General features: G+C 38.6%; 2 protein-coding genes across 7 annotated transcripts; both read right to left on the bottom strand.

Annotated features, from left to right (window-relative positions):
* Positions 1–1,008: 1,008 nt before the first annotated feature.
* Positions 1,009–5,211, bottom strand: LOC129574313 (uncharacterized). 6 transcript variants are annotated; one of them, XM_055456142.1, is made up of 5 exons: positions 5,093–5,211; positions 3,460–3,642; positions 3,236–3,291; positions 2,916–3,147; positions 1,009–2,168 (listed from the first exon to the last, which is right to left on the bottom strand). In XM_055456142.1, the coding sequence occupies exons 2-5, from the start codon at positions 3,529–3,531 to the stop codon at positions 2,076–2,078; spliced, it is 453 nt and encodes a 150-aa protein (XP_055312117.1). In that variant the 5' UTR covers positions 3,532–3,642; positions 5,093–5,211; the 3' UTR covers positions 1,009–2,075. The 6 variants fall into 6 exon arrangements, with proteins under 6 accessions (XP_055312117.1, XP_055312116.1, XP_055312115.1 ...); XM_055456141.1 differs by lacking the exon at positions 5,093–5,211 and adding an exon at positions 4,900–5,049; XM_055456140.1 differs by lacking the exon at positions 5,093–5,211 and adding an exon at positions 4,900–5,049 and having other exon boundaries at positions 3,460–3,577.
* A 3,666-nt stretch (positions 5,212–8,877) lies between these two features.
* LOC129574311 (uncharacterized) lies at positions 8,878–12,744 on the bottom strand. Its single transcript, XM_055456134.1, has 3 exons — positions 11,828–12,744; positions 11,039–11,338; positions 8,878–9,449 (listed from the first exon to the last, which is right to left on the bottom strand). Exons 1-3 carry the CDS (start codon positions 11,903–11,905, stop codon positions 9,219–9,221), a joined length of 609 nt encoding a protein of 202 aa, XP_055312109.1. The 5' UTR covers positions 11,906–12,744; the 3' UTR covers positions 8,878–9,218.
* Between the last annotated feature and the right edge of the window lie 1,000 nt (positions 12,745–13,744).

Raw genomic sequence — 13,744 nt, 5'->3', positions numbered from 1 at the left:
AGAGAGAGAGAGAAAACAAAAATCGCTCGTCGGCCGATGATATTATCCGAAATCGGTGCATATCCATTGAATTTCATCATTATCGTCGTCGTCGTTTGTTCGCTCTCGGTGTGTGTTGCTCAACTAATCGATTTCAATAGATTTTGTTCGACAATGTTTGTTAGTTGCTTTGTATTTTTTCGTGTATTTCTTGCTCGATTATTGTGTTCGCCCGATGACTTTTGCGAACTGGCAACACTCGGACTGCGTGTTGTTTTGCATTTTGTTTAATTTTTTTTCCATTTTTTTTCCGTTTTTGGATTTGCGCTGTATATTTTCATCATCGTCTTGCAAGACGTGCGCGCGCGAGCGCGATGTGTTTCTTTTTTAGATTTTCACTATACATGTATACTGTTTTTGGGCTGTGTCGCGCAAGACTTCGTGCATACACATTTTCGGTTGATTTCCGACGCTTTCACATGCGAAAGATACACACACTCACTCACACACAATGTGTATATTACGTGCCTCATAAACATTGCAGAGTGCAAAAGAGAGTGAGAGCCAGAAGGAGAGCGAGAGAAGAGAGGGAGAGAGAGTTAACTCTGCTGACTGCGTATGATCGTGCAGTGCCTAAAAATAGTTATATGTCAGCAACTTGTTTTTGATGCCATACTGCAGTCGCCTCGTCGTTTGTAGTCATTCACTCGATCGATCGATTGTTTTTGCTGGTACTGTTAGCCCCCTTGCTATGCTATATAGCAAGCATAGTCCGTCCGAAAATTTGCTCAAAATACATGCATCCAAAAACGAAGAAACAGCAAAAAACAAAAAGAGTCAAACCTCAACGAAGAATCGAATCAACGACACGCTGAGCATACTATTTCTCAATCACTTGAACATTTGCGATCGATTCGATTGCGTTGTTTACTTCTCTCTTTTTTTTCTCTCCCTTTCTAGTGTTCTCTTCGATGTATATCTTTTTTTGTATTTTAGTTGGTTAAAATGCGAAATAAAACGACCAATTACTCCGTATAATCTCAATATTTATTGCAAATTTCGTACAATGGGAAAATAAAACATACAAAAACAAAATAATGAATAGAAAAAATAGAAAAAAAACACATGAACATTGATTTTGCCATTTATGAACGATTTACATTGAATATTTAATATTTATTTAAAAAGAAACACGATCCGAAATAGAAAAGAATTTACAATAATAGAATTAGAGAATAGAGACGAAGAAGAAGAAGAAGAAAAATAAAGTAGGCGAACAAATAAAACAATCTGGATTCGAACCTAATTTAATGACTTTCGGTTGACGATAGCACGAAAATTGTTTGCTTCTTCTCTTCGTTCATTTAAACAAACAAACAAAGGAGAAAAAAGAAAAATTTTAAGATGAAGGCACTTGTGTGTATGACTATGGCTATTGCACAATATTACTACTTTATGCAAATTTCGTTGACTATTCATAATGATGGTGTATAGTATATACACCGATTAAAGGTATATATAGCGTTAATTAATTGCTTAATAAAATTTCGTTCGCAAAGAGTTTCTCGCGTTGAAAGCGATGAGTGTGCGCGTAACACAGTGGCCAGAGAACAGTAGTAGGCCCTGGTACACTCCATCGCACTCACTCGTTCGCTCACTTGCGCTCCATCTTAAAAAAAAGAAGCATTTAACAAAAACACAATTATACGGATTCTATTGTTCGGTGACGATATTTGCATATTTATTCCTTTTAACACGCAACACCGGTGAGTATTCATTTCAATTTAAGTTGCCATTTGTTCGCCCTTTCCCTTCTTCACAACAACACTTGTTTGGTTTAGGTGTGTGTGTGTGTTTTTTTTCTTGTTCAACTTACTTAATTTTTTTTTTGCGTTTCTTTTGGCTTGATTACTTGCACATTGCGGATCGATCGAAACGTTTTTCTTCGGTACGTTTTCATTTAAATGTTTTTTTTTTTTTGGTTTTTGAAAAGAGAATAACGAAAATTTACTCAAATAGAAGAAGAAGAAAACAACAACACACGCATAAAGAAAAACGAATGACTGTTTAGGAGGGTGTTTCTTCGTGTATATTAATTAAACGTTGGATGTACTGCCCGAGCCGCTCGATTCACGGCACTTTAATGCGGTGTCACTTGCGTAAGTTAAGGTTGCGAATATGCTGCAAATCTAATGTTGAAAAAAATTGAAGGAGAAAAAAAATGTCACAACTGCAATGATCTATATCCATTTTCAATTAATCAATTGATACTTGTTTGGGGATTTATTCAAATAAACTGTGATGGAAACAATAAAAAAACACCACTCAACCCGACAAATACATTCGATACAACAAAACTCGACCTTTACATGAATTAATAAATTCGATTTGATAAATTAAATCGTACGGAATGTGTCATTAAGTGGCATTAGCAACAATATATGGCTGTTGAAAATCACCGCAATAACAACTCGGTGCATATGCAACTTGAAAACATGACATGGGATGGGTCACAGCGACACCATTTTTTTCGTAAGAAAAAAAAGACGCATTAAATATGTGACTGATTGCTTTAGCAAATGTGATGCATTTTTAAAATAGTTCTCACATGTCGTTGTCTCTCGTCTCTTTTGATCTCGTTCGCTTTCAAAGGGAATTGGATTTAGCTGGAAAGATGGATGGACTGTGTGTGTGTGTGTGTGTGTATGTTTTTTTTTCGCTTGCGGTCGATTCTCTCTGTTCTATTTTGCTAGGTTAGATATTCTAACTTGGAATACGGAATAGAGCAAAGCAATGGCATAGCGAACAATCGAGATAGAAAGAGACAGACCAGAGAACGAAAAACGAAGAAAATGTGAAAAAAAAATGCGCAAAGCCAATCTCTAGTAGAGATTCTCTATACAGGGTATGCACGAAAGAAAAAAGAAACTACTTACGGTTGCAATGAGTGATCCAATAAATGGTCCCAAATCAAAGCGATCGAACAAATAGTACCAGCAAACTCGGAATATGTCAATACTGGCAACGATATAGCAAATTGTTAGGATGACGCATACAACCACTTCAACCTTCAGCCACAGAGACGATTGACGTAAGCTCGCTTTACAGATGAGAATGAGCAAAAGAATGGCAGTCACCAGAAATGCGAACGATGCCAATGAGACATACCTTGTATAAAATAAATAATGATAAATAAATAATAATAACGATGCCAATGAAAACTCAATGTGAAAAGAAAAAAAAACGTTTTCCATACTGTCTTCCGCCGACTCTTGCAATACTACAAGCCACTAGCCCAATTGCACCGAGTGTCTATTAGGAGGAAAAACGAAACAATCGCGAGAATAGAAAGAAAAAATGAATTTTTCTAGCGAAAATTTTGGAATATTTTCACATTTGCTTGTATATCAGAAGCAAGGAAATGTTAGAAAAAAAAACGCTTCAAAATCAATAAAATCAAAAAACTGCCTGTTGACTTACCAAACAACTGATTTTATATTTGCCTGCTGTAGTGTTGAGGTAGCCTGTGTCAAATTCAATGATTGAACCCATATTGCTGTATGTATTCTACAAACGCTGTGTTTTCAACTTCCAGAATCTTAAAAAAATTATGTACGAATCAGTATAAAATGTGCTCTTGCCCTCACGCTTCTTCACGCTTCTCTGGAAATGAACAGATGAACGGTTTTAACGATTGAACTTTTTTTTTGTCAGAAAAAAAGCACTCTTAAGATATTGACACGACCGAATTTTTCGCTCTGACGCGATAAATGTGACTGTGTGTCGACTGTCATTGATCACTTGAGTTGAGCGCGTAGCAGCGCGTATATTTGTTTCTCTTCTTTTCTTTCTCGAAAATATGCTATGAATATCTAATGAATATACATTTATTAGATTTGAGCGCGCGCGCGCACTAGTTCCTCGGACTAAAAACACTCTCTTCCAACCAACCGACTGCTTCACGCATCGCAAATGAACGACGCAACACACTTTAAAATTCTTTTGACAATATATGCGTGCATAATTTTTGTTGTTGTTAGTCGGTCGGACGAACGGTGTGTGCGAGCGCAAGAAATGTGATATGTTGTGTGCGTGAGCGCGAGCGCGCCTTCTTTTGTATTGGAATGTTTGTGTGTGAAGCGCGTTTTTGAAATTTCGACAGAACAAAAACAATACTCTCGAATGTTTAGTAAATCGAATCGAATACGGTTGTCACATATACGTATTGACATCACAAAACTAAAATTGAATTTTTGCGATTTTTGTTTTTGGAACGAATGAATGACGGCATATTGAACGACGACGACGACGACGACGATAACGGCGACGGTGGTGGTGGTAGTAGCGATGACATTGGCTTTTTACTTGATTACTACGCTTCCACCTTGACAAAAAAAAATTAAATAAACGTAGCTCAAACTCAAACAAAAACAACCAAATCAAAATCACTTTTGTAAAACAAATGCTGTGATTACACGCGGTCAAGCAATGGGAATCAAGAAAAAAAAAGAAATCGAATTTGGAAGTTAAATTACATACACACACTCACACCAAAGAGATAGAAAAACCTTCTTGATCACACCGAGACGAACTACTGTTTTGAAATGTTCAGCGAGTGAAACTGAAATCGGATGTGTTTTGTCCCCGACCAAACCGAAGCCAGCCCAATTTTCGTAACAAAAAAGAAAATATAAATATAAAATTGCGTATTTTTGTGTGTTGGAACTCTCAACTCTCTTCACTAACAACTTCGGTGCGTTAAATGACTTTTGCCACTCTATCTCCGCACTCTCCGGAATACACACATCGGAAAAGTCGTTTTTAGAATTTTTCCGTTGCACACACACACACACTTATGCGCTCATAAAGAGAAAATAGAAACAGAAAAAAACGACCGTTTGTCGACAAAAATTTACTCACTCTTTGTGCTGGCTGGCCTAGTTGTCACGTTTCTAACGGTGTAGTCCCACGAACAAAATATTCCAAATCAAACTTCCAAGATGCAATCAAGATGAATGCTTTTTGTCAAATGAACTGTTTCAGCCCTGAACGAATTTTTGTCGTGACTGTGTGCGCAAAAGAATTCGTCGTTTCTTCTTAATAATTGGCTCACCGGATTTTTATTTACTGTTTCCACTTTTACGTTTTTTCAGCTACTAAAACGCAGTTTTTTTTTTCTTCTACTGGTCTCTGTCTCATTTCAGTCAGTCAGAGAGATACAGAGTCGCAGAGATCAGCGGCGGCGGCGGCGGCGGTGGCTTGTATATATTTTATTGCATAGAGAGTGAGTAAGTATCTAGAATCATTGTGACCGTGTGCTATGTTTGTGTGCTATATGTGTGCCGTGTTGAATTTTGTTGTCATTTACAGGAGAGAAAAAAAACCACAACAAAGCAACAACAACAACGACGACAGCAAACAAAATTGTGTGTATTTTGTTGCTTCTTTAGCCATGCATCACTGTGTATCGCTCTGTCTTGTTCGATCGAAGCCGATTTAGCTGCTAGATCTCCAAGCGAATGAGCTCATTGCTTACAAATACAAACACACACACACACACAGGCCGTAATCGATCGTGAATCCAAAACCATATGTGAAGGCAACGAAGAAGGAAAAAAAAGATTGAATATGACATCATACCATGATTACCACATGAATTATAATAAAAAAAATGTACGAAAAACAACAACATCCACCACCGAGAAGAGAATCACAAAATGGACAAGCAAAAACAGTAAAAACAACAAAAACAACAAAAACAGCGATTCGAATAGTAAAACGATGAAGCCGTAAGACAAAAGGCGATTCACACACATATATGTATGAACGTAAATATAGGCAAGGAGATCAAGCAAAAAAATAGAAAAAAAGAACACATATTGAAAACAAAAACGACCAAAACAGAGACGGGAGTGGGACACAGAGAGCGAGACCGGCGAAAAGCAACCAGCACCAACCATAGAATGAAATGAGATGGCAGCGCGCGCGGTGCGAGCCAACGGCAGAGTGACGAAATCGTTATTTTCGATGAAAATTGGAAACTTAAAGCAATAATCAAGGCAAAAATAAGCGCAAAAAAATGCGCCACAAAACCTATACACAGCCGAACAGCCGAAAAAATGTTGTTTACTTCACTTCGGTGGCGAAGTGTGGTGTTTTTTTCTCCCTGGTTCGTGTTCGGCTCCGAAAATGTTGTTGTTGGTTATTTTTTTGCTGCTTTAAATTTTGATGTATCTCGCATAATCAGTAGATCTGTATAGTATCGCAGAATGTGCGGGAGGCAAGGTAGAGAGCGAGCGACACAGTAAGTGATAGAGACTTCTTACAAGGTGCAGAGTGCGGCAATGTTTCGATGACAAGATTTGTTCAATTCGCGAATGAAAGGGGGGAGGGGGAAGGGAACAGTACAAGCTCGATAGCAGGTTCGCACACTGTTCGTGTCCCAACGGAGCAACTTCAACCAAAAGTAATTCGATTCAATTGAATGCACGTTTTGTCGCACCACCTTAAATCATCAACTCCGCAATATTCCAAACGGCTGACTTGTTTATGTTGTGGCTCACAGTGCGTGTGTATACGCCCAATAGGCACGAAATGCCAAATAACTTAACTTCCAAATAGAAAACATTCACTCGCGCTCTCTGAACCAAAAAAAAAAAACAAAATACACTCATAAATATGCATACAAAATATCGCGCTATAGCGTTTGCTCATTCGCGCTATCCATCCTGGCCATACCCGGGGCCGCTTATGGTACAGTACATATGTTAAAAAATTCAGTGAACAAATCAACACATTCGGTGTGCGTGTTTTCGAATATCAAATATATGTATGGGCCAATAGTACTGCTATTAGCTCAAAGCGATGAATCTAAAGGCTTTTAGGCTTCCAATTGTTGAATTTGAATGCAGCCAAAAAACGAGAGCGAGCGAGCAAGCAAGCAAGTGAATCCATAGAACTTGACTTCATCAATTAACAATAGCCAACCGCTCAATAACAGCGAACAATTAGTTTCACTTTCAATTAAGATAAATTCGGTTGTTCGGCCCTTTGATTTTCCATGTTCACGCTATGCTACTTCGTTCGCTCCGTTGCTGTTCTTGGCTTTGGTTCGGTCACTCACTTACCCGTTCGTTCGTTCGTTCGTTCGTTCGTTTATTTGGTCGCCTCGAAAATTTGAATAGTAATTTGCAATCAGCTATCAGTACAATGTGATTAGATAATAAAGGTTTTCCACATCACAGAAATTTATGGCTTCTAATTACGATCAAAATCGATAGAACGAGAGCTCACATATATATAAATAGGAGTTGGATTTTTTTTCTTTGCTGTTTGTTTCGATTTGATTTTCAAATTCTATTTGTGTGACAGACGGACAACACGCATTAACAACATTCTCACTAAACATAGAGTCAGCAGATTGTTTACGTAATATTCGAATTGTGTATTGCATTAAGCTGATCCTATTATGGAATGGATTTGATTTGAGGCGAATGGCGAATGAGCGAATGAGAAAGAACGAGAATGAGAATTCAATAGGTGGTTCCGTTGGATCGTTTTGTTTGTCAGCTTTAGCTAATCTTTACTGAGCTGCTGCTGCTGCCTATTGTTGTTCACTAATTTTCATTCAAATTGTGAATTAAAAATTCTTGGCATAAATTTACGCCAACGCAATCACTTTTCAATCGAGTTTATTCACAAAGCACATCTCGTTCGATCTCTCGACGAGATGATTCGATGTTTCACATGTTTGATCGTGGGTATTGTTTTCAGACGCTGTGTGCTCTTTTCAAAAGCGACTACGTCTACACCGTTGAACGACAATGATTAATCGACACACACACACACACACACAACGCTGATTCGCGGCTCTTTGTTATATGGACGAAGGCTAAATTTTAACTGAGGAAATTAAAAAAAACACACACACACACTAATTATCCCTTTTTGATACGCACTTGATCGTGGCATTGATAATATGCTGATGTGTACACATGCTAACCAAACGAATTATGTGTGCAACATGTTTATGTGATGCAACCTCTTAGGCTATTTATGTTGCTTCCTGTGTGTATGTATATTGATAGCGTTTATCGCTATTTACCGCTCTCATTATGCGCTTCGCTCTTGATGTGTCTCTTGTCATGCGTCTCTATCGGTGTCTTTTCATCTGTGTCTACCTCTCTCTCATACGCTTTTCTCTGACTCTCGCTCTTCCTGTATCTCTTACTCTATTTATCGTTTTATCTGTGTGTATGTGTTTCTCTCTCTTTCACTCCCGCCATATATTTCTCTTTCCCAACATGTATTTCTTTCTGTGCCTCTCGTCATATGACTCTTGCTCTCTCTGTGTAAATGTATCTCTGGACACAAACACAGATGTCTATCAAGCCATTGTGCCTGTCTTTTTTGCATCAGCAAAGCTTGCTTTTCTGGCTCATTACGATTCAAATCAATCATTCTGTTGTTGCACGTATATCGTCTATACACATTGAGATTAGTGTAAATCCACATTTGCACTTGTGTTCGAGATCCACACTCATACACACATTCATGCAACAAACACATTCACACGCAACACACACAATAGCCTTCGATGTTCGGGCTAAAGGATTATTCGGGTGAGCAAGCGATCGATTGAATGCTATTGAAAATTGATAAATGGGACAACAGAGTAAGCGCATATACATGGGAAAAAACACCCATCGAAACCCCATAAAATACGACAAAGTCTTCTTTTGGTACCGGGCTCATTTGTTTAATGCGCGCTACAAAATGATAAATGATGCATGTACCCATGTTTATGTTTTAAGACATTCACGCAACTTTTTGCATCGATCATCATCGAATATGAATGAGTGAAAAGGAAAGAAAGCCGAATAGAAAATAAAACCATTATTTTGTTGTTGTTTGATTTGTATATTTATTCTAAATGCTTTTTTTTTGTCGGTGGAAAATTTGCGTATAAAACACGAGAGAGAGAAAATAATAATATATATTGCCAAATGATTCACATTTAGTCTTCTATCTTATGAGCTATGGGAGGCGCGAAAAGAAGAGTAAATATTTTTTGTTTGTACTTTAGTGCAATTTACAAGATACATATAAAAAAAATTGAAAGAAAAAAGTTCTTTGAAAATAAAAATAATAAAACTTGTGACCATTGGTAAGAGCGCAATGTGGTGAGGTGGTGTTGGTGGTGGTGGGTGGTAGGTGAAAAAGATTGTGAGATTTTTCTATTATTCGGCTGGTGGTGATGATTTTGGTACTGGTGGCGGTGCGTCTTCATCCTCAGTTTCAGCGACCGTTTCCACGGTTATTGATTGTGGTAGATTGTCAACGTAGGGCGCTTCAACTTTGGTTACACCTTCGGTGGCTGCCAAACGCTCGGCACGACTCTTTCGACGCCATTCACGTAATTTGAACACGGCATCAACGACATATGTAATAGTGGCTGCGATTCCACTTATCTGCAATAAAAAAAAATGGCACATTTCGGAAAAGGGTAAGAGCAAACACATTAACCAAACAATAGATGCAAAGAAGAAGAGAGAAAAACAATAGAGCTCAACTGCAAATGAGTGCAAAGAACATCATTTGTATTCAAATGCACCACATATCTATTGACTAGATCGAGAGGAGAGTATGTGAAAAAATTCTAATATATTTTGAAAGAGGAGAGTATGATTTCTGTTGATTCTATCTGCGTTAAAAGGAAGAATGTTAGCATCCCGTCTAGCCTCCGCGGTTTTTCACGGTTTCCGCGGAACTGATAAGAGATAACAACATGGTGTCTTCGGCAAAGTTGTAGTACTCGAGGTCTTCTATAACATTGCTGAAGACATCTATCTCTTATCTTTAATTTGTTGCGCGCAAATCACGCACATAAAAAAACAAATTTTATATAGAACTTTTTTTTCTTATCATTTTTCGCGCTTACTCTCCTCTCGATCTAGTCAATAGATATAATGGTTGTATGTGCGAGTGCGTGCGTCCGTGTGCCCGGAGTATCGAAAATATCCGTTCTCTTTCTCTCTCTAACACTCTCTCACTCACTCAGTTCTACTCAGAAAATTATTTTTTTTCTCACAATCCCATAGTCTTTCCCATAGTCTCGTGCTCTTTTAAAGTCTCTCTTTCAAGTTCGCTCTCTCTCTCTCTCTCTCTCTCTCTCACACACACACACACACACATATACATACAACGTCAATCCCACTCATCCATACATTTTCTCCCTTGCACGCTCCTATCGGCAACATTCACACAACTCACATGCACATAATTTACAACGTGAACAACCGAGTGACAACAAAATGCACACAAGCCGATTGCTGCGTGCACACAAATTAGAAATGCATCCAAACGTGTAGAAACGGCAGCAAAAAATTTTGCAAGTGACAAACATGCAACACATTCCAGCCCAAGCAGCTTTGGAACAAAACGAAGTATCGGTTTGATGTTTGGTGTAACCGTATTACGTCTTGATATATGGCCATATAAAAAAAAATTCGATGGAAGCGTGCGTGAAAACCAAGAGAGAGAGAGAGCGAGAGAGAAAAAAAACGAGATGCATTCCACCGAATCGAGTTGTATGGTATATATGTATGTATCGCATGTAATTGAGTTATGCGGCGGCAAATAAAATTTGTGCGATGTTTTTGTCACACAACGCACCCAAACTACCGGAAATCGCATAGAATAATAATTTTACGAAATAAAATATGATATATTTTTTTATATATATGGAGTATAATCTAATTACATGCTTAATGTCCAAACGGATAATATCCCAATGTCATGAGTCACACAAGAATACATTCATTCGTTTTTCTGTATCTCGCCCTTTCCTTAACACACATACACGCACACACACACACTTTCATTGCTCTCGCTCTTTCCTTGTTTCGGCACATTGCATCGCAAACCAAATATTATTATTTATACAATTTTTGGACACAGGCCGCCGCCGCCACCATGGGAAAAAAAAGGAAGGAAGAGCAGAAACGAGCACCAAAAATCCATAAAAATATAGATGTGTTTTTGTATTATTAGTACGAACCGTTGCTGTTAATTGCCTTGGACAGCCATTGTCGAGTGTGTGATAGCATTCAAGTATCTCGCGTACCATTGTCACACAACCATAAACAAATACGATTATTAATGCACATTGTATCAGCAATTCGTTACGCAACCATTTTAATGAGTCACGCAGTTCGGCACAACACACCACCAATGCCAATGTTATAAAGGAAAAACTCGCTCCGGCTATTGCTATCGAATTGAATTTAATCACATTCTTAACGTCGTAATAGGGATTTTCCGCTACGGACGCAAAAATTATTGCCAAAATGTTGAATATCTGCGAGAAATAAAAGAAACACACAGAGAAGAAAGAAAATACAAATAAGAAACAGAATTGGTGTATTCGATGTAAATGCAAAATACTAACATTCGAATTAAAATAAACAATAAAAACGGCCGAAAAACCAAAATGTATGTATGATTCAAATGTGGAAAACACGCTGTAAACACGAAACACACATACATGCAAGCGCGCGTCACTCTCTCGGAATATCGGCTCGCTGGTTGGCGTGCATACGTGCCCTGTCTGTATGTGTGAGCGTGTGTGCGTGCATGAAGCGCAAATACACATGAGAGCGCGTCAACTTCCATTAGCATGAGTGCGCATACAGCTTTCAGGTTAGATTTTTAACCGTTATACCGAATGCATTGTGAGGATTGTCATTTGGAAATGCGATTACTGACTACTCACAATAATAGCCAACAACCATCCAGCTGCATGCACTGGAAAAGGTGTAACACACAGAATGCAAAATATACAACTTACCAACGCCACAATCCGCAAAATGGCTGGCAGCGTCGATAGATGACGATATTCGATGGATTTGATTGACGGCAACGGCATTTTTTCTGGACGTGTGTGTGTGTGCGCTTTCTCTTTCTTTCACCCCGGAGAAACCACAACCGAATTCGTTACTTTTCTTTTTTCTTCACCAAAATCACTTCACTCGTGGTCTTTTTTTTGGTTTGCTTCAGTCCAGTTTGTGGACGCGTGTGTCCATAAGCGTAATGCCACTGTGTCATGCACAAAATAAACAACACAGAGAGACACCAATTGCACTAACAAGAGACAATTCTCTTCGCACATAAACGACACACAATGCAAAACTAGAATAAAACCGTAACACCGTGTTCTACTTTCTCGATCGGGCGGCAAGAGAAAATTCTGGCTTTAGATTGATTGTGATGATGCTCTCGCGCGAATATGCGTGTGTTTTGTTTTGTAGGTTTCTTCTAACTGTCTGTGTCTGCGCCTATAATATTCTATCAATAATACAATATTTTTGCGCGCACTCTACACTCTTTTTTCGAACCGTACTGAGCAACAAACGTAAACATACAACGCCAGCAAAGAACACTCTCTCGGCTCAACTCTCTGAACCACACTATGCTATTGCGTTTCTGTCGCTCTCTCTAATTCTCTCTCTGTATCCCTTGCTCTCTCTCTCTCTCTCTCTCTCTCTCTCTCTCTCTGTATGCAACAGTATAAACCCAAGCGTACGTAATGTGTACTAGCGAATAAGAGAAAAATGCGCGCGCCCGTTCAAGCAACTGCTCTCTTTCTGTTGTTATTGTTGCTGCTGCTGCCGTCGTTGTTATTATTGTTATTAAAAACTTCGGGGAAAAAAATGAGGCAACTATTCGATACACACGACCATTTGATTCTGAACACAAATTCATACTATCCACAGTTCTTATTATTACATGACGCGCGGATGAATGTTGTTGTTGTTGTTGCTGCTTTTTTCATCGTTCGTTTTTGTTTTTATTCTGTATGCTCAATTCAACTTGAACGGTGTTGGTAAAATTATCCATTGGTGCCTGTTACTTGTGCCAAGCTACCGTGTAGGTCAATCTTTATTTCTCTCTCTCTTCCTCTCCGCTTGCTCTTTCTGCTTCGCTTTTCCATTCTTCTAGCATTCACTCGATCATTACTCGATCTGGACGTACTATTTCCACTTGGTACACAGTCTGCCGCGTGTAATTCTGTTCCAATTGTACATTTTTTCGGTCGGACAGCTTTATTTTTCTCGCTTTCACTCTCTCTCTCTCTATCTCTCTTTCGTTCCTTTTCGAGAACAATCACGACGCTATTACCATGTTACTTCTCGCTCATTCCATGTTGCTGACTCTTTTTATCGCTAAATTTGCTATTGTTCCCTCCTGCTCTGACTCTGACACTGGCTCATTCTATGCCTGTAACTCTTCTATTTTTACCTCATTTGCTTTTCCTCTCATTCCGACTGCATCATTTACTATCTTGCTGCGACTGTCTCACTCGCACTCATGTCCCAAACACATGGAATCAGAAGAGAAACAACAACTTCGTGTTTATTGGTAGAAAAGTGCCGGGCTGCAATAAGAAAGTACAAAACAATCATTTTTCGTTTTGAATCTCATTTCAATGGTGCGCGTCACACTCTTCTAGTTGGATTTTTCTATCCCTTTTCAACAAACATAATTATTCTATATCAACATCGAGACGACGGCGACGTCGACAACGATGCAATCGCCTAATGACAACAACGGGCCGAGAAACAGATGTAACAACTGAAAATAACCGTAACACCGCACAGGCAACGAACAACAGAAAAAAGCACACACTAAATAAATATATGTATGTGGAATGTGTGATGCCGATTGATAGAAAAATTGATGGAATAGAGACGCGAAACGGAAAAAC

The sequence above is a fragment of the Sitodiplosis mosellana genome, unplaced genomic scaffold, assembly GCF_009176505.1.
Source record: "Sitodiplosis mosellana isolate CC-2019 unplaced genomic scaffold, AAFC_SMos_1.0 Smas_scaffold_6162, whole genome shotgun sequence".
NCBI classification, from domain to species: domain Eukaryota; kingdom Metazoa; phylum Arthropoda; class Insecta; order Diptera; family Cecidomyiidae; genus Sitodiplosis; species Sitodiplosis mosellana.
Note: the sequence above shows the minus strand (reverse complement) of the source record. Positions and strands in the feature narration are given on the sequence as shown.